The 19273-nt window shown below is 39.2% G+C and overlaps 1 protein-coding gene across 2 annotated transcripts; it reads left to right on the top strand.

The window, feature by feature from the left end:
• The first annotated feature begins 50 nt into the window (after nucleotides 1–50).
• Nucleotides 51–11304, top strand: POGLUT2 (protein O-glucosyltransferase 2). Of its 2 annotated transcripts, XM_060080257.1 has the most exons (10): nucleotides 57–575; nucleotides 1812–2017; nucleotides 3735–3940; nucleotides 4117–4194; nucleotides 5235–5407; nucleotides 5529–5766; nucleotides 7130–7339; nucleotides 8041–8130; nucleotides 9309–9416; nucleotides 11084–11304. In XM_060080257.1, exons 1-10 carry the CDS (start codon nucleotides 394–396, stop codon nucleotides 11099–11101), a joined length of 1509 nt encoding a protein of 502 aa, XP_059936240.1. In that variant the 5' UTR covers nucleotides 57–393; the 3' UTR covers nucleotides 11102–11304. The 2 variants fall into 2 exon arrangements, with proteins under 2 accessions (XP_059936239.1, XP_059936240.1); XM_060080256.1 differs by lacking the exon at nucleotides 11084–11304 and having other exon boundaries at nucleotides 51–575; nucleotides 9309–9525.
• The last annotated feature ends 7969 nt before the right edge of the window (nucleotides 11305–19273 follow it).

Below are 19273 nucleotides of genomic sequence, written 5' to 3'. Positions count from 1 at the left end.
GCCATCCACTTGGAGGAGGCCTTACTCAGTCCGGGCCGACGCGCGGGCCAATCCCCTGGCCGTGCACCTTGGGCTGGAACCTGAGACGCGTTCGCCCTCAATGATGCTCCAGTTACAGAAGCAACGCAAGTTTGTCATTATCCCGAGGAAGAGGAGCGGCGTGGTCCTTGCGCATTTCACCAGAACTACTGGCACCTTTCAGCTGGACAAGCCAGCGCCCCGGTTGTGACCTTTCCGGGGAGACCCACGCGCCTGCCCAGCACAGCAAAGGACCCCACTTGGAGCCGCGTCTGCTGCTGCGATCGGCCGACGTGCCCCTGCCGGAGCCGCGGCTGGTTCCGTCCACCTCTTCCACTTCATTTATCTGTGGATCATTTTGAGTCCATCTTGTAAATGTTTAGCACTTTGCTGCTTTACTGCTTCTTTCTGGGGACAGTTCCAGCACTGGCCGAGACCGGCGGAGAGAGGCGACTGAGCCCGGAGAAGAGCGAAATATGGGGACCCGGGCTCAAAGCAGCTGTGGTCCTTCCCGCGCGCTATTTCTACATCCAGGCGGTGGACACATCAGGAAATAAGTAAGTCGAGCAATGGCTCCCTGATTATTTCGGAATGCAGTTAAAACTTACTGGTTTTCCCCTTAAATTTTATCCGCCCAAGAACTCGTTTCTCCACAGCAGTTTAAAATCCAGGACATTTGGGTGCTATTCACATCTGGTTGTAACTGTTCCCCCCATCCAATCAATTTTTCTCTGTAGCTTTACAAATAATTTCGAATTAGCTCTTCTCCTGGCTATTTTGATAGGGATTTCCCCATGACTGGGGAACAAACTCCTGTACTTTGCTGAAAGTACTCTTTCTCATTATTTTTGCATAAACTGTTATAAGGAATTTAAACCCACTTGTTAGAAACTGCTTGGTTGCACCTTTCTCTGTTTTCAGGTGGACCTCTGCAGGTAAGCAGGTTTTGAAACTCAAAAGAAAAATAAAGCACTATTTGAAACTTTAGAGTTGAGGGGGAATGTATCAAAATATGAATCTCCTATTTTTGTTACAACTTTATTTCGTTCCACTGAATTCAACGGTTGAAAGTATACTTAAAACTTATTTGTAGAATTCACTTACTTCTGAAATGATTGTCTTTTTTTTAATTGGTGGATGCTGCTGTGTGTATTTTGTAGGCAGAAAATCTTGGGACTAAGAAGTTTCCCAAAGCAAAGAAAAGGAGAGTTATAAATTTTGTCACTTGTCTATAAATAGTACGATTGGGGAAACTAAATACCATCTTAATCGTAACAGCCAGAGCACTCACTCCAAAAAACACTTTTGTACAATGTCGCTTGGGTGATATACTACCTACTAGCTTTTGCCTGTGGCTGAGCGTGATTTGTAATACTGATTCTTTAAAAAATAAAATCTTTGAGAGATTTTTCAGAAAATCATTATCTTTAGAGGCACCATTTCATCACAAATTTCCAGATGGGCATGAAATAAATAGTAGGTTGAAAAGACTATTTTTATATATGAAATGCATAAGTATGTTCTATGTTTACATAAATTAGTAGTCAACATATCTCCTTGCAATTTTCTAATAAAACTGTTTTATGTTATCTTGGCCATTGTAATCCTCTTCTTTTTTTCCTCTCTGATCCATCCTATTCATTATGGTACTAAAAGCATAAGGAAAAAGAAACAAGCATATGTTAGGGGGAGAATGTGGAGGAGAATAGGAAGGTTCACAGACTAGAGAACATAATCTTTGCACGGTTGTTTCTTAAAATAATCTTTCTATCTCACTGTTCTTCCCATCACAGATTCACATCTTCTCCGGGTGAAAAGGTGTTCCAGATTAAAGTCTCAGCCCCAGATGAGCAATTCACTAGAGTGGGCGTCCAGATTTTAGACCGAAAGGACGGGTCCTTCATAGTAAGATACAGAATGTATGCGAGCTACACAAATCTGAAGATAGAAGTCAAATTCCAAGGTCAACATGTGGCCAAGTCTCCATATATTTTAAAAGGTAATTTGGAACATAATTTTAACACAGCAGTATTTGAACACAATAATACATGTCATTTGATCAACAAAAACAAGTTAGCGTGGTATTTTTTGCACTAAAAGAAAAAAATAGACATTTCCTACTTGAAAGCTAAATTGAGGGTCCTGGTAAAAGAGAGAAATGCACGATTCAAATGGAAATTACAATTTGCTAAAGAGGAAAGGACATATTAATAGAGAAGTTGCTCCCTAAAGGCACAACATTAGCAAGAACAATCAAGCTATATATACGGTCATCGATGGCGCTTTCTTAATTAGAGATACATGACTTAAGTAACTGATGAGTGTTATTGAAATTTGGTCAGTCACTTCAGGAAGAAAGAGGACTTGATGGGAGAGCGGGGGAATTGACTGTGGGTTTTTTTGTTTTGTTTCAGTGCTATTTTCCAGAGAAATTCTGTTTTCTTATACAGGATAAGAGTACAACTTTCTTATCTAGAGCCATATCATTCCCTCTCAGCAGAGACAGTACCCTAAAATATTAGAGAAGCAGTGTGTATACAGACACACGAATCTTCCTTGTCTCCCTGCTCCACGAAAGGCAAACGTTTTTCTAGAAAGTGCCTACATTTCTTCCCCACACTCCACCAGGACCACACAGTACCATATAACCTGCTAACCTTAAAAAGATGTCCCGTTGTCTACTACTGCCTGGGTCAGGTGACAATCTGAGACTCATAGAAATAAATGACAGTAAAATCTCAATTCAGATTCTATATTATGTTAGTATTATTTCTATAAACATGTAATTAATTCATTATAATAGTAATGAAATGGGTGTTTTGAGGATTACTTTGCTTCTTTATATTTTCTTTAAAAAAATATTATACTAAACATAGTAGGGGTGTTTTATTTACTTGTATTGGTTTTTTTTGTTTGCTTTTTTGTTTTTGCCTCGCCTCAAGGCTTGCAGTATCTTAGTTCCCCCACCAGGTATTGATCCCAGGCCCCAGCAGTGGAAGCATGGAGTCCTAACCACTGAACCGCCAGGGAATGCCCATTTGTATTGTTACTTATGATGATTTATCCATTGAGAAAAGTACCTTAGACACTTTAAGAACTAGTTTGTATAATAGACCACTGAAATATAAATTTCTTATCATTTTGTCTTTCATTAAAACAGGTATACTCCTCTGATATCCTTTTACCAATGTTTGGTTATTCTTAAGTACACAAAACATAAAGAGTAATGCTTTGCCATACAGCAGAAGCTAACACAACATTGTAGAGCAATGATACTCCAATAAAAATTAATTTAAAAAAAAAGAGTAATGGACTATGGGAACTTCCCTGGTGGTCCAATGGTTAAGACTCTGCAGGAGGCATGGGTTCGATCCCTGGTCAGGGAACTAAGATCCTACAGGCCGCACTGCCAAAAAAAAAAAAAAAAAAAAAAAAAAGTAATGGACTATGGTAGCCACTTAGAGCAAAAAGTAGCCAAGTGGGCCTGACTGTAAAAATATCATAACACCTATCTGTGAAGAGCAGTCAGAACAGACTTAACTTGAGATACAGCAGGGTAATAAAAATGTTTTTCTTTTTAAAATATGTTTTCCATCAAATTGCCCTCCCCCATCTAACTAGGCAAAACTTGTAAAGTCATATTACGAACATTTGTTACATGTTTCAAATGCTGAGTGAAATTATTACTGTATACTTTGTTCCTTGTGTGTAATTAGGGCCAGTTTACCATGAGAATTGTGACTGTCCTTTGGAAGACAGTGCAGCCTGGCTATGGGAGATGAACTGCCCAGAAACCATTACTCAAATTCAGAGAGATCTGGCACATTTCCCTACCATTGATCCAGAAAAGATTGCAACAGAAATCCCGAAAAGATTTGGACAGAGACAGAGCTTGTGTCATTATACCTTGAAGGATAACAAGGTACAATTCACGACTGAGGTTTTCTTGCCTTTAGTGATTTTTAATTTTGACCATTTGGCTACAACTAGCTACATAGTTTTATTAAAAATCATTCTGCAGATCATTGTGATAAGATTGATCTCAGTGAAGTCAGCGGGTACTTTTAGACTAACAGTAAACATTCAATTCTCTTCCAGATTTATATCAAGACTCATGGTGAACATGTAGGTTTTAGAATTTTCATGGATGCCATACTACTTTCTTTGACTAGAAAAGTAAGTATCTCTTTTCTCAGATGTATAATAGACAATTTGAGCCCAGGTTTTACACTATAATTTTTCAAAATAAAAATAATAACAATACCAGGGTTGTTCTATTCTGGACCCTTAAGTACTATATACTGTTCTGAAGTTTTATGTCAGGTAGTAGACCTGTATTAGTCTCCTAGGGATGCTGTAACAAAGTACTGTAAACTGGGTGGCTAAAAACAACAGCAATTTGTTCTCTCACAATCTGGAGGCTAGAAGTCCGAAATCAATGTGTCAGCAGGGCAGTGCTTCCTCTAAAACCTATAGGGGGGATCCTTTCTTGGCTATTCCTAGTTTCTGGGGGTGCCCGGCAATCCTTGGTGTTCCTGGTTTGCAGCTGCATCACTCCGCTCTGTTGTCATATGGTGTTATCCTTGTGTGTTTTGACATCTTCACCTCTTCTCACAAGGACACCAGTCATATTGGATTAAGGGTCCACCCTAGTCCAGTAGGATCTCATCTTAACTAAATACATCTGCAGCAGCCCTATTTCCAAATAAGGTCATTCTGAGATACTAGGGTTTAGGACTTCAGCCTATCTTTTGGGGGGATACACTCAACCCCAAACAGTATATTATAGATGAAAATACCTGGGACTTCCCTGGTGGTCCAGTGGGTAAGACTCCACGCTCCCAGCAGGCGGCCTGGGTTCGATCCCTGGTTGGGGAACTAGATCCCACATGCATGCCACAACTAAAAGATCCCGCATGCCGCAATGACGATCCCACGTGCCACAATGAAGATCCTGCATGCCGCAACTAAGACCCAGTGCAGTCAAAATAATAAATAAATAAGTAAATATTTTTAAGGAAAGAAGATACTTTACAGTAAAATTATTTTGGTACTAAACTTACTTTGAGCCTAAAGGAGAATTGCCATATGCTGAATCCTGTTCCTGGGTATAATGTGCTTTAGCAGGGTTTTAGTGGAGTTTGGACAATGATAGTGAAATGGCTGATATGAAAAACTATACCATCATTTTAACCATCTTGGCTTTCTTTTCCTAGGTGAAGATGCCCGATGTGGAGTTTTTTGTTAATTTGGGAGACTGGCCTTTGGAAAAAAAGAAATCCGATTCAAACATCCATCCGATCTTTTCCTGGTGTGGCTCCACAGATTCCAAGGATATCGTGATGCCTACCTATGACTTGACTGACTCTGTCCTCGAAACCATGGGCCGGTGAGAGACGGGTCCCAGATGACCCAGAGCCTTGGTTTTCTTTCCTTGGTGAATTCTTTCCCAACAACCCTTGCAATATGATGGTTTGGGAGAAAAATCTGTTGCACTCTCTGTCTTCCAGAGTCAGTCTGGATATGATGTCTGTGCAAGCCAACACGGGTCCTCCCTGGGAAAGCAAAAACTCCACAGCTGTCTGGAGAGGGCGAGACAGCCGAAAAGAGAGACTTGAGTTGGTTAAACTCAGCAGAAAACACCCGGAACTCATAGACGCTGCTTTCACCAACTTTTTCTTCTTTAAACACGATGAAAGCCTGTATGGTCCCATTGTAAAACACATTTCATTTTTTGATTTCTTCAAGGTATGACATCATCCATGGCCAATCCTTTGTGTTTTTCCAAATACCTGCATTTGGGGGCGGGAAATCGAGGCCTGTAAATTACAGGGGTGAGAGAGGTGAGTGCAACATTTTAGGAACCGTAAGGAATGGAGCCCTGGGGACTAACCAGTTCCTAGGGGGGCAACCTGGGTTGTACTCAGTACCTAGACCTGATATTAAATATGCAGCACAGGAGCTTGGGACCTGGGTAGAGCTGTAATTTTTCCCCCAACTGACCCTCAAGAAAAGCATATTTCGGCTCCAAATCCTTTTTTATTAATACATACATGTAAGTAATTTTACAAATATTTCTCCCAAGAGCCATAGCATCATAATAGACTAAAGAAGAAATATAAACCAGGTGTCTCTTGTTGGGCCTTCTGGTAGGGAAATGACTTGGAATCCATCTAGACGTTCTGCTCAGGAACTCTGGAGATGCTACACACTTTCTGTGTCTAGCATGTGGACTGTTCCTGTTTCCCCAGTATGGATCCTTTCTCTGACCACTCCCCTTTTTCAAGCAGTGGGATACTGCCCTGATCTCTAGACCACTGACGGGTTTTGAAGCCCCATATGGTAAAAGGAAAAGTGGGCCAAAAAGTAGTCAGCTGTCTCCTGCAGGTGGGAAGGCCAGTGATTAGCTGTCTGTGCTGTAAATGGCCTGATTTTCTTTTGATGGGTTACCTGGTACGAGGAAGACCTAAAGGCCATAAGTTGAATTGTCTGTGTTTCTTCCATATGCATATACAGAAATTTTGGAAAGAAATGGGAGATTTGATACCAAATCAAATCTGATACCAGCCATCCCTCTTCAGAGGGTGTTTTGTCAGACCTTTACTTTCTTTCTACCTGTTGAATTTGCTACAGCTAAAGACTGTTGACTACCACAGTGCTATAAATATTTTGATTCATAGGTGTTCTTGCCCCAGAGCTTGTTAATTTCATTAACACTTGCATGTGGCCACCTGATGTTAAAAGGTAACACGGCATAGAATGTGCCATCGTGAGGTGCTCACGTGCCATCAAGAAAGTAGTAAACGGATTACACAGTCACGATAAATCTATCTTTCCTTAGGTTGTAGCCTTAGGACAACAGTTTTATAATTTTATTGGCTGCCCCACCATTAGCCTTGTGGACCCTTTTTGAAACTTGGGAGAACATCAAAATGTGCCCTTAGCTCTAGGTCAGCATGTTATATATAATAGCGCTTACTAAGTGTTGGAGGCCATGGGCAAAATCTGGCCAGTTTGTATCTGAGGTTTGACGTGTGGAAAGAGAAGGAGAATAAAGAGTGGGAAAAAGGAAATTTAATGGAGGTTCTTCTACTTTACTGCTGTTTTGCAGCATAAGTATCAGATAAACGTCGATGGCACTGTTGCAGCCTATCGCCTACCATATCTGCTAGTAGGTGACAGTGTGGTGCTGAAGCAGGACTCCATCTACTATGAACACTTTTATAATGAACTGCAGCCCTGGAAACACTACATTCCAGTTAAAAGCAACCTGAGCGATCTCCTAGAAAAACTTAAATGGGCAAAAGATCACGATGAAGAGGTAAGGTCAGTCTCTTTGTACCCCAATTATCATGGGTTCATTTTCAATGTCTTGTGCCTGGAAAGCATTTGGGATGCTTAGATGTAGACCCTTACCTGTAAATGGGAAACCACCTCCCCGCGGATAGCACAGATCCCTTCAGGGTAAACACAGGCATAGTGGCTTGGATTAGCTGTCTACTCTGCACATGACACAAAAAGCTAAACCTTGGCCTTGATTATGCTCTCTCCTTTAGTCAGTTTGATTTGAGTCCCAAGCACTGCCTCACCTCCCCTAGCAATATGAAAATGAAGATGGCCAGCCTGGCAGGAGGAAAAACTAACTGTGCTATGGATTAAAATGAGGGATCGCATGAAAGAAGCATCAAACTAATTGTGTGCTGAAAATTGTTAAGGCAGTGCATTAAGCTTCATCTTACATTTACTCTGCAAAGTCATTGTTAGTTCAATTATCGTATGCCTTTTCTCTCCAAGAGAGGCCAATTCTAGAAGGCCCAATATGACTTCTCAAACTTTCAAGTCTTAAAATCGTCCCTTTGATTTGAACAAACGTACTCTGTTAAATGTTCCCTTTACCGCACAAGACCCCAAAGATATTTTTTCCACTATTGTCCCACTAAAATGTACTCTGAAGATCAGTTAGCATATGTCTGTATGGGGAAAAGTATGTTTCATTAAAGGATATTATTCTTGTTCCCACAGGCAAAGAAGATAGCAAAAACAGGACAAGAATTTGCAAGAAATAATCTCATGGGTGATGACATATTCTGTTATTATTTTAAACTTTTCCAGGTCAGTATTTTCTAAGAAAATAGACATACTTGTAATTGGTCATGTTAGTAGCAAGTAATATTTCACTTAACAATTTCTAATAGTATATTCATTTAGGAGATATATGTATACCTCTGTAGGCAAAAATCAGGGATAAATATTAAATAATAATGAAAATAGTAGAAAGCCAAAGATTAGCTAATGGAGAATGCTACAACCTTAAAAGAAAAGTATTAACGTTAGAACCATGTGGTATGTGGTTAGAAAATTGGCTTCTGATCCTACAGAGTTACTGTGTGTGGATTCACATTTCCTCTCTGTACAATATTGCTGCTGCCTTACCATTTCTTTTTCTATACAGTGCAAGGTATGTTTGGACCTGTTGTGCTGACCCCATATGGGCCACGACTTTTCTTGGAAATTGTTTTTATGGACCTACCATTTAGGCATTGTAATCAGAGCATATCTGACAATTTGAAAGGTTCTTTTTTTTAAAAAAAATGCAGTAGTAAACAAGTAATTGGCTAATAATAGTACTAGATCTAAGTTAAGATTTTTTTTAATTCAGAATTGCAGAATTGCAGATATTGAGCCCCGTGTCTTAGGCTCTGCTGCAGAACAAAGTTGGTCATTCCTGGTCCCTTCCCCCTTTATAACCTTTCCTAGGGGATGGTGAAGTATGTAAACTGAAGAAGGAGCTGGGGGGATGTACTATTTGAATTCCCAAAGAGCCACAGGGTAGAGTTCACTCATTCAACTCACATTTTTCGAGCCTAAGCGCCTCGGCCAGAGCTTAGCCCAGAGCAAGTGCATGATGAATGAAGATGCGACTGAGGCTGTACCAGCTATGGTGGGTCAGGCAGAAATAGTCTATCCTCAGATTCTCAGTCAAGGGAAGATGGGGAGCACAATTATTTTCGCTACGTGGCAGAAGGTCAAAACAAAATACCGTACGAGTCATATCAGTGAAGCGTAGACTAAGGAGTGGTCCCTTAGAAATAGGCAGCCAGTGCCCAAAGGTCAGCCGCCTCTCAGAAGCTCTGTTGTTGGGCTTTTAAGGGGAATATGGAGGACCCTGCATACCACAACTTGACACATGTGTTAAGTGGACTGTGTTCTAGCAAACTCCGGTGTGTCTAATTTGGTAAGTGGACGTTAAGTGATATATAAGACATGTTTTTGTATTGTCTCCTATACAGGAATATGCCAGTTTACAAGTGGGTGAGCCCCAAATCCGGGAGGGCATGAAGAGGGTAGAACCACAGACCGAGGATGACCTCTTTCCTTGCACATGCCATACGAAGAAGGTAACCAGAACTCACCTTCTAGCCAGTGTCAGAGTAAGAACTAACAGTGATCCAACTCTTCATTCATTCCTTTCCTCGTTCAGTCAGGCAACAGCTACCTGAATGCCTCCTGGAGCCTCCAAGCAATTCATTCTAGCAGAGGAGGCAGATAAAATAGATCCCAGCAAGGCAAAAGACAAGCGCTAAGATGCAGTGAAGTGAGCTCTCAGCAAAGTGGAGGGAAGCCATTTTTACTGTGAGAATTCAGATCACGTGGCATTTGAATAGATGTTTACAGTTTGAAAAGTGTTTTCACACCTATCATCTAAGAGCTTCATCTCCCTGTGAGATCGTTTCTGCAGAGTTCGTCATCCAGTTTAGAGATGGAAAAATGTATAACCATCATTATTCATGTTAACAGAGTATTCATTTAAACGCAATCTCGGTTGATACCACTGCATACTGATTTTGTTTATAAAAGGCAGATGCACATATGGACTTGGCAGGCTCAAGAGGACCTTAGAGATCACCCAGTAAATGCCTTCATTTTATAGTTAACAAAACCGAGCCCAAAGAAGAGTTTAGCTCAGAATCATCTATCTGGATTATAGCAAAGCAAGAACCAAAAACCAGTGTATCACCTTCAAATTGTGTGCATAATTGTGCGTAAAGACAGTGTGATGGGTTGGGTGGGGGGGCGGTGATTATAGGTATTTTTCATTTGAAGGAATATATATTGTACAAAGTTATTATATGTATTATATGTAGTATATATATATATAATATGCTGGCTTGACATTATTTTAAGCAACAGCATAATGTCTCTGAACGGAAAAACTCAGAACTGTGGCATTGGAACCAAAGTTGAGAGTGCAGATTTGGCAATTATCATGTCTGCCTCTCAAGCGGGTTTAAAAGGAATAAGATGACTACCAGTCCCGATGGTGTGATGGAGCCACCTCATACAAGTTCACAGATTGTTAAATATTTAGGAATTTTTCACAGTGGTTAAATTTTGGTAGCTTGGAAACCACCTGGTGGAAGTATTTACACCATGACAACAGTACATGCTACAAATCAGTTTTGGTTGTCTGTTTTGTTTTGGGGGGGAACTGATTTGCCACTAACTGGCTCTCAAAAGTGGTACATCATCAGCATTAATTGCTCTCAGTGCTGCAAGGCCATAGAATCAGTGAAAGCCAGTGACAAAACAGAAATTTCCAGAATCGAAACGTGCTCCCACATGGAGTTAGTGATTTGATATCAGAACGCTTCTGTTGGCTCCAAATGAAAGTGGGCAGCTCCCTTTCTCCACTCCTCTTTTTAAATTTTTATCTCTAAGTGACTTTGAGGGGTGCCAAATGATTCCCCAGATTCATAGCAGTTAGGGACTAGAATGATAGCTTTGTTTATTTTTTGCCCATTGTCTACTCTAGCCATTCACTGATACCATTCATAACGCAAGCCTTTTACCATAATACAGACCCTTAGATGTTCAGGTTCCCAACCAATGTGACTTTACCCTTGGGTGATTCCAAATAATAGTCCTAAAAGCCTCTAGCAATAACTTGGCTTTTTTTTTCCCCTTCTTTCATCTTTAGGGGAAAATAATTAATAGACTAATGTAAGCCTTCTTGACTCGTAGAAGACTTCCTGATGGCTCTAAATATTTTGTTTCTTAATTGCAGACCAAAGATGAACTCTGATACGCAAAATACCTTTCCTTCAAATAATGGTGCTCTGAAGACTCTTCTTAACTGAAAAGAAGAAGAATGTCTTTTAAATATTAATTCCATGGACAGTATAAAATCTGCTCTGTGATTGTCTGTATTATGAAGATATATTTCTTCTTATTATGCAGTATTCCCATGACTGACCTTTAAAGCACATTTTTAGAATTTTATAATAAAAGCACTTTTATTTTAAAAGGCTGTGTTGTGCTAATTGTTAGCTGTGTTTGGACCATGGAGCCTTAAAAAGAGAGGGTGTCTGGGTCCTGGACTCAAGAGTGAAGCATCACAGAAGCCACCACCTACCCACACACGGGGTTTGCATGAGAAAGCAATAAACATCTGTCTTTTTTATTTTTCTTAAAGATTTTTTTGATGTGGACCATTTTTAGAGTCTTTATTGAATTTGTTACAATATTGCTTCTGTTTTTTTATGTTTTGGTTTTCTGGCTGCGAGGCATGTGGGATCCTAGCTCCCCGACCAAGGATCAAACCCACATCCCCTGCATTGGAAGGTGGACCGCCAGGGAAGTCCCTAAACCTCTCTCTTGTTTACACTATTATTTTGGATAATCAGTCCCTTACAGCCAAACCTAATTCTAACTACTACATCTTCCAAGGCTTTTCTTAATCTGGCCTCTGCCTGTATCTTTAATCAAATCTCTCACAGCTTCCTAATATGTACCCTGTAGTCCAGCAAAATCAATCCCTGTTCTTTCTGTGCCTTGTTCCTTAACCTTCCTTGTACATGCTTCCCCTTGATCTGGAATGCCATGACCCTCTTCTTCCTCTGGCTTAGATATCCTTCAATGCTCAATGCAGGAATCACTCCCCTGAATCTCTCCATCTGTGTACTTGTATCGTTGTCTTTTCCCTGCTATGGGGTCATGATCTAAATTGTAGTCTCTCTCCCTGACCAGATGTTAAGCAACTTGATAAGAGAGACCATGCTCTTCTGTTTCATAGTGTGCCTGAAACTAGAAAGATGCAATAAGTATTGAATGGATGAATGAATGACTGAACGAAAATTACCCTGAAATGTGATTAAGAGAATTAAAAAGGAACTTGAAATCCTAACACTGAACAGTAGCATATGGCCCACAAATTCCTTTCCTAATTGTTTCCCTTCTACCCATCTTCCAGTTAAATAATGTGTTATAAATTTTTTAAATTGTGGAATGTTTCATATATACAAAAGTATATAAAACATAAACCTCCAGCTTAAAAATAATTATAAGAACACATTCATGTAACTACTGAAAAAGAATCCTGAACCCATCTGTGCATTTCCTTGTAAAGTCTAGTCTGCTGGCGATTCTTGGTGTTCCCTGGCTTATGGACACATCCTTCCAATCTTTGCCTCTGTCATCACATGGTCTTTCCCTCTGTCTCCATATCTTCTCCTTTTCTGTCTCTTATAAAGACACTTGTCATTGGATTTAGGGCCCACTCTTAAGTCCAAGATGATTTCATCTTGGGAGTTTTAATTACATATGCAAAGATCCTGTTTCTAAGTAAGGTCACATTTCAAAGTAGTCTAGGACTTGGACAAATCTTTGGGGGAGCCACTATTTACCCACTACATCTTCTAAAAACATTCCTTTTGAAACTGAGAACAACATAAGGATTCCCACCATCACACACTCCATTCCACCTAATGCTGGAAGTCTGAGCTAGCACAGTAAACCTAGAAAAGAAGTCGAAATGTGAGGATTGAAAAACAATAAAATTATCATTAAAAGCAGATGTTAGGGGACTTCCCTGTTGGTGCAGTGGTTAAGACACTATGCTCCCAATGCAGGGGGCCTGGGTTCGGGTTCGATCCCTGGTCAGGGAACTAGATTCCACAAGCATGCCGCAACTAAGGAGCCCGCCTGCTACAACTAAGACCCGGCGCAAACAAATAAATAAATAAATATTAAAAAGAAGAAAACCAGGTGATAGGCTATGGTACACAGAAAATTCAAATGAATCTACAGATAAGTTGTTGCAATTAACAAGGAAAGTTGGCATTTGTTGGGCTTCCTTGGTGGTGCAGTGGTTGAGAATCCGCTTGCCAATGCAGGGAACACAGGTTCGATCCCTGGTCCGGGAAGATCCCACATGCCGCGGAGCAACTAAGCCCATGCACCACAATTACTGAGCCTGTGCTCTAGAGCCAGTGAGCCACAACTACTGAGTCAGCGAGCCACAACTACTGAGCCCACATGACACAACTACTGAAGTCCACATGCCTAGAGCCCATGCTGTGCAACAAGAGAAGCCACAACAATGAGAAGCCCACTCACCGCAACGAAGACGCAATGCAGCCTAAAATAAATAAATTTATTTTTTTTTAAAGTTGGCATTTGCTAAATACAAAACTAGTATATAAAATTTACTTGTATTTTAATATACCAGCTAGTAACAGAAATAAAAATGTTTAAGGTAAAATCTACAGTAGCTCTGAAAACTATGATGTAATTATTTGAGGAATTAAATCTAGCAAAAATGCCCAAGATCTTTATAAAGGAAATTATGAAATCTGTTTAAAAAGTAGTTAAATCAAAAGATATTACATGTCCATGGATTGGCAGACTCAGTATTAAAGATGTCAACTTTCCCCAACATAATATAGAGTCAATGTATTCCCAACCTAAATATACTCTGCCCCCTTTTCTGTGGAACTTTATAAAATTTCCTAAAAAATGTATGGACCTGCAAATCCAAGAAAAATTAAACACTTTTGAGGAAGTATGAATTGCAAGAACTTTTCACCATATAGCAAGACACTTTATAAAGCTATAGAATTTGAGACCATGTGATACTGCTGCAGGGATAGAAAAAAATAGAGCAATACCTGAGAGCGATGCATAAACAGACTGGAAACTTGATCTGTGATCCAGAACTACAGAGAGTTGGAAAAAGGTTGCACATTTCAGTGAATGGAGCTGGGACTGTGTAGTATATTAATGATTCGGATTCCAATTTCAATGTGTGGTGGTTCTCCCCACACCACCAGGCTACTTTCCAACACCAGTTGGGTGTCCAACAATTCAACTCAATTCTGACACTCTTACCCAGAGATAGCATCAGATTCCTCAGGTTAATGGCTCAGTCCTTCACTTCAGATGCCAATCACAAGTCCAGGCTGCCACCTGTGCTTCCAGTCAACTGGCTATAAATCAGAGGTGCTCACAACCCCCTCCATGGGTTCAGTTAATTTGCTAGAGCAGCTCATAGGACTAAGGAAACCAGGTTAGTCACTAGACTACCAGTTTATTACAAAGGATATTAGAAATATAAAAATCAACATCCAAATGAAGAGATACACAGAGCAAGGGCCAAAGCAAAGGAGCTTCTGTTCTCATGGAGTTTGGGGCCAGGCTTAATGACCTGTGGAAGCAACTAGGTCACCAACCTGAAAATTCTTCAAACTCCACCCCTTTGGGTTTTTATGGAGCCTTCATTACATAGGCATGATTGATTAAATCATTGGCCAGCCCCCTTCCTTCCCCAGAGCAGGACAGGAGGATGCTAAAAGTTCCAACGCTCTAATCACATGGTTGTTTCTCTTGGCAACCAGCTCCCATCTTTTGGTACTTTCCAAAAGTCAACTCATTAACATAACAAAAGACCTCTTAATTGCTCTGTTACTTCAGAAATTCCAAAGGTTTTAGGAGCTCTGTGCCAGAAATAGGACAAAGGAAGACAAAATACATATTGCTTACTATAAATCATAATGTCAGATATAATATGGAAGAAAAACAATTGGATACCCAACATACACTCTATCCAAAGATAATTCCAGGAGGGTTAGTGACAAAAGGCAAAACATAATATAGGTGGGCTTCCCTGGTGGCGCAGTGGTTAAGAATCCACCTGCCAACACAGGAGAACAGGGGTTCGAGCCCTGGTCCGGGAAGATCCCACGTGCCTTGGAGCAGCTAAGCCCGTGAGCCACAACTACTGAGCCTGTGCTCTAGAGCCCACGAGCCACAATTACTGAAGCCTGCATGCCACAACTACTGAAGCCTGCGCGCCTAGAGCCCGTGCTCTGCAACAAGAGAAGCCACCGCAATGAGAAGCCCACGCACCGCAAGGAGGAGTGGCCCCCACTCGCCGCAACTACAGAAAGCCCGCGTGCAGCAACAAAGACCCAACGCAGCCAAAAATTAATTAATTAAGTAAAAACATATATATATTTGTAATTAGCAAGAGGCTGTCTCTGCATTATAGTAGTATAACAGTAGTATGCTGGCAGCTGCAGTGGCTGAAGAATTATTAATTCCTTCACTTTGTGGCTCTGATAAATTAAGCCTTATAACTTATTATCAAAAAATGCCAACTCCAGAAGTTTCTGGAACATGTGTTTCTCATTGTACAAAACTGTTTTTCTTTACCCTGAGAAGGTTGCCATTTTAATCCGTCACAGTAGCACTTCCACAAATGGCCCTTATGTTCACTGGATCTCAGATGACACATTTGCATAGCAGGAATTCCTCTGTCAACACTGCCTCTTGTAAAAATAAGTGAAAAGTAGGTTCTGACAGGATAGTGTTCATACTATTATATCTCTGCTTGTCTTATAAATCTTTTGTTTAAATGAACAGAGTTGAGATTCCAATAAGGAACTCAGGAGGACTGACTTTGGTTGTTGAACTTGGAGTCTGTGACCTATTGATGGACGATTAACTTGACAAGTCTCCTCTGTCAGTGTGTTTCAAAGTTTGGTTTAGAGAACCAGATTTTCAGTTTGAACATTTGAATTAGGGTATAAGAAATTGAATTGAAAGCTTCATATGCTCATATAAACGTACATAAATTTTTCCCTCCCCAAAAACATTTTTCTGTAACAATTTTTCACTCAGCAATAAATCATGGCTCTTTCCATAATCTTACATTTTTCTTAAGAAGAATATTTTGGATATGAAGAGAGGATGTGGCTGTAAAGGTGTGGTGTAAGGGTTGCTTGTGATTACAGATCAGTCCTATATCTTCATTAGAGAGCTGGTTACATAAATATACACATATGATAAAGCTACATAGAGCTACACACACACACACATACACACATGTGCACCTGAATGCATATATAGTTGTTGAAATCTGAATAAGCTCTGTGAATTGTATAATGTCAAGCTCCTGGTTTTGATACTTTTTTAACTTCCCATGAATATATAATTATTTCAAAATGAAATTTTATTTTTAATAAAATTTCCCAAGTAATACATGCTCATAATAACAAAAAATCAACTTCTTCCAATCCCTACCTTCTTCTCAGTAGAACACCTGTTAAAAAGTAGATATTCAGACATTTTTTGGATCCATAAACTTGGAGGTTAGGTCCATCAAGGACCCAGATCACAATAATTTATCTTCTTCATCCTTTCTACTAGGTAGGAAGGATTGTTTCTAATTTTCAGCTCTCCTAAAGAGAAGGCCGCCTGCTGGTAGTACGATGGGATAAATTTCTCAGAGTGAATTACTGAAGCAATGGGTAACTTAAATGTTTATAGATAAAGCAAAACAGAGAGAGACTATACAAACTATTCTCCCATTACTAGGGTTTTAAAATCCCATTTTTCTATATAGTCAGCAACACTAGGTATTATTCCTTTTTTTCATTTTTGTCAATTTGAATACAAAAATTGTTTTTAAAAATATTTCCCTGGTTATTTATGAAATTGACTATCTTTTTTTCCCTTGTCTTTGACTTTTCGGCCTTGTCAAATTTTCAATTTTTAAAATTTTTTCTTACTGACTTTTTTCAACTCTTTATATATTATGGACATCAACGCTTTCTATTATGTTTGCTGCAAATGTCTCCCAGTCTTTTTTGTCCTTTGACTTTGCTCACAATGCCTATATAAATATAGATGTTCTTAATTTTTATGTGGTCAGATCTGTCCATTGTTACTTTATAATTTCTTGGCTTTGCATCTTATATAGAAAGACCTTCTCACCTTGAAATATAAAAAACATTTTCCAAATTATTTTAAAATATGATCCTGTAAATTTTTAGGATCTTTTGATATCAGTAAAGATCCCTTCTTACTGTTCTTCTAAAGATTGTTCTCAAATTTTTTTGTGTCTATTCTTCTAGTTGAACTTTAAAATCACTGTAAAAATTCCAAGTGAAATTTCATTAATTTGAATAGTTGATGAAACTAAAATGTCTATTGTGTTTTCCTATCAGGAAAGTGGTGAATATTTCCATTTATTCAGGTCTTTTTTGGGGAGGGGGGTGGCTCTTAAGTAAAATTTTATGTTTTTTCATATAAGATCTTGAATGTTTTACATTATGTTTTTTCTTGGGTAGTTTCTACAATTGTTTCTATTTTGCTTAGGCTTTTTAAAAAAATTATATTTTTCTAGCTAGTTATTTAATGTGTTTAAGAAAACTGTAGATTTTTCTGTCCTGTACCCAGCTACATACTGCACTATTTTATCAGATCTAATAAACTTCACTTGATTTTCTCAAAGAATCATATCTGAAAATAATGACAGTGTATCTTCTTTACCATATTTATGATTTTACTTATTTTCCAGCCTTATCGCATTGAGTGGGACTTCTAGCACAATGCTGAATAATTGTGGTGATAACAAACATTCTTACCTTGTTTCAGACTTCAGTGGTGCATTTGTCAGGGTCCTCCAGAGAAACAACCATTAGGTTGTGTGTATACAGAGAGATTTAAGGACTGGCTCACGCCTGATTATGAAGGCTGGCAAGTCCACAATCTGCAGTTCAAGTCTGAAGGCCGTCAGGCTGGAATCCTAGGAAAGAACTATGTTGCAGTTGAAAGCGGAAGGCTGTCTGCTGGCAGAATTCCCTCTCACACTGGGGACGTCAGTCCTTTGTTCTCTTCAGTCCTTCAACACATTGTGGAGGGCAACCTGCTTGACTCAGAGTCCACTGATTTCAGTGCTAATCTCATCCCACAGCACACAGAAAATCCAGAGTAATATCTGGCCACATAACTGGGCCCCGTGGCCCAAACAAGTTCACACATAAAAGTAACCATCACAAATGGATTTTATTCAACAAGTATTTATTAAGCACCTAATATGTGCCAGGCATTGTATTAGGTTCTGGGCATACAACAGGGAACAGTCACTATCTCTTCTGAAAGAAGAATGAAATAAACCAGTAAAAATAAATAAATAAGCAGGACAATTAAGGACTGATAAATAAAACCAGTTATTACAGAGAGAAAGTGGGCTGGGTGGTGGTGACTACTTTAGACTGGATGACCAAAGATGCTACTGATTTTTCACTGTTAAGCAAAATGTTTGTTATGGTTTATGATAAACAACTGCTATTAAAATACAAAATTTCCAATTACTAACTTATTAAAAAGAAGAGCATTAAAATCTTATTAACTGCTTTTTAGGCATCTATTTAAATGTTCGAGTTTTAGTTTGATTTGTTTTTGTTAGATTCATAATGAATTACATTAATAGTGCTCTAATTTTGAAACATTGTAAAAACTCCATTATAAAAACTCTAAACATCTAATTACGTATTATTCTTTTAATCCATGGATGGATTAATTGTGCTAATATTTGACTAAATCTGGCCCACCCCTTGTTTTTGTACAGCCTGAAAGCTAAGAATGATTTTAACATTTTTAAATGGTTGAAAAAAATCAAAAGAATAATAATAATGATGATGATGATGATGACATGTGAAACTCATCTGAAATTGAAGTTTTGGTGTCCACAAATAATGTTTTGTATTACTCTCCTATTGCTGCTGTGACAAAGTACCACAAATTTAGTGGTTTAAAACAACACAAATTTATTCTCTTATAGTTCTGGATTTTAGAGTCTGAACTCAGTGTTTCTGGGATAATGTCAAGGTGTTCATGGGGCTGGGTGCCTCCTGAGGCTGAGGGCAGGATGCCTTTTCTGGCTTCTAGGAGCGCATTTCTTACATTTCTTGTCTTGTGGCCCCTTCCTGCATCTTCCCAGCCAGCAGCTTAGTGTCTTCAAATCTCTCACTGCGTCTGTCCTCACACTGCCTTCTCTCTCCCTGAGTGTTATAACAGTGTTATTCATAATAGTCAAATAGTGGAAAGAATCCAAATACCCATCGACTGGCAAATGGATAAACAAAATGTGGTTTACCCCTAAAACTGAATACTAGTCAGCAATAAAAAGAAA

The sequence above is a fragment of the Mesoplodon densirostris genome, chromosome 17 (assembly GCF_025265405.1).
Source record: "Mesoplodon densirostris isolate mMesDen1 chromosome 17, mMesDen1 primary haplotype, whole genome shotgun sequence".
In the NCBI taxonomy this organism is placed as follows: Eukaryota; Metazoa; Chordata; class Mammalia; order Artiodactyla; family Ziphiidae; genus Mesoplodon; species Mesoplodon densirostris.
Note: the sequence above shows the minus strand (reverse complement) of the source record. Positions and strands in the feature narration are given on the sequence as shown.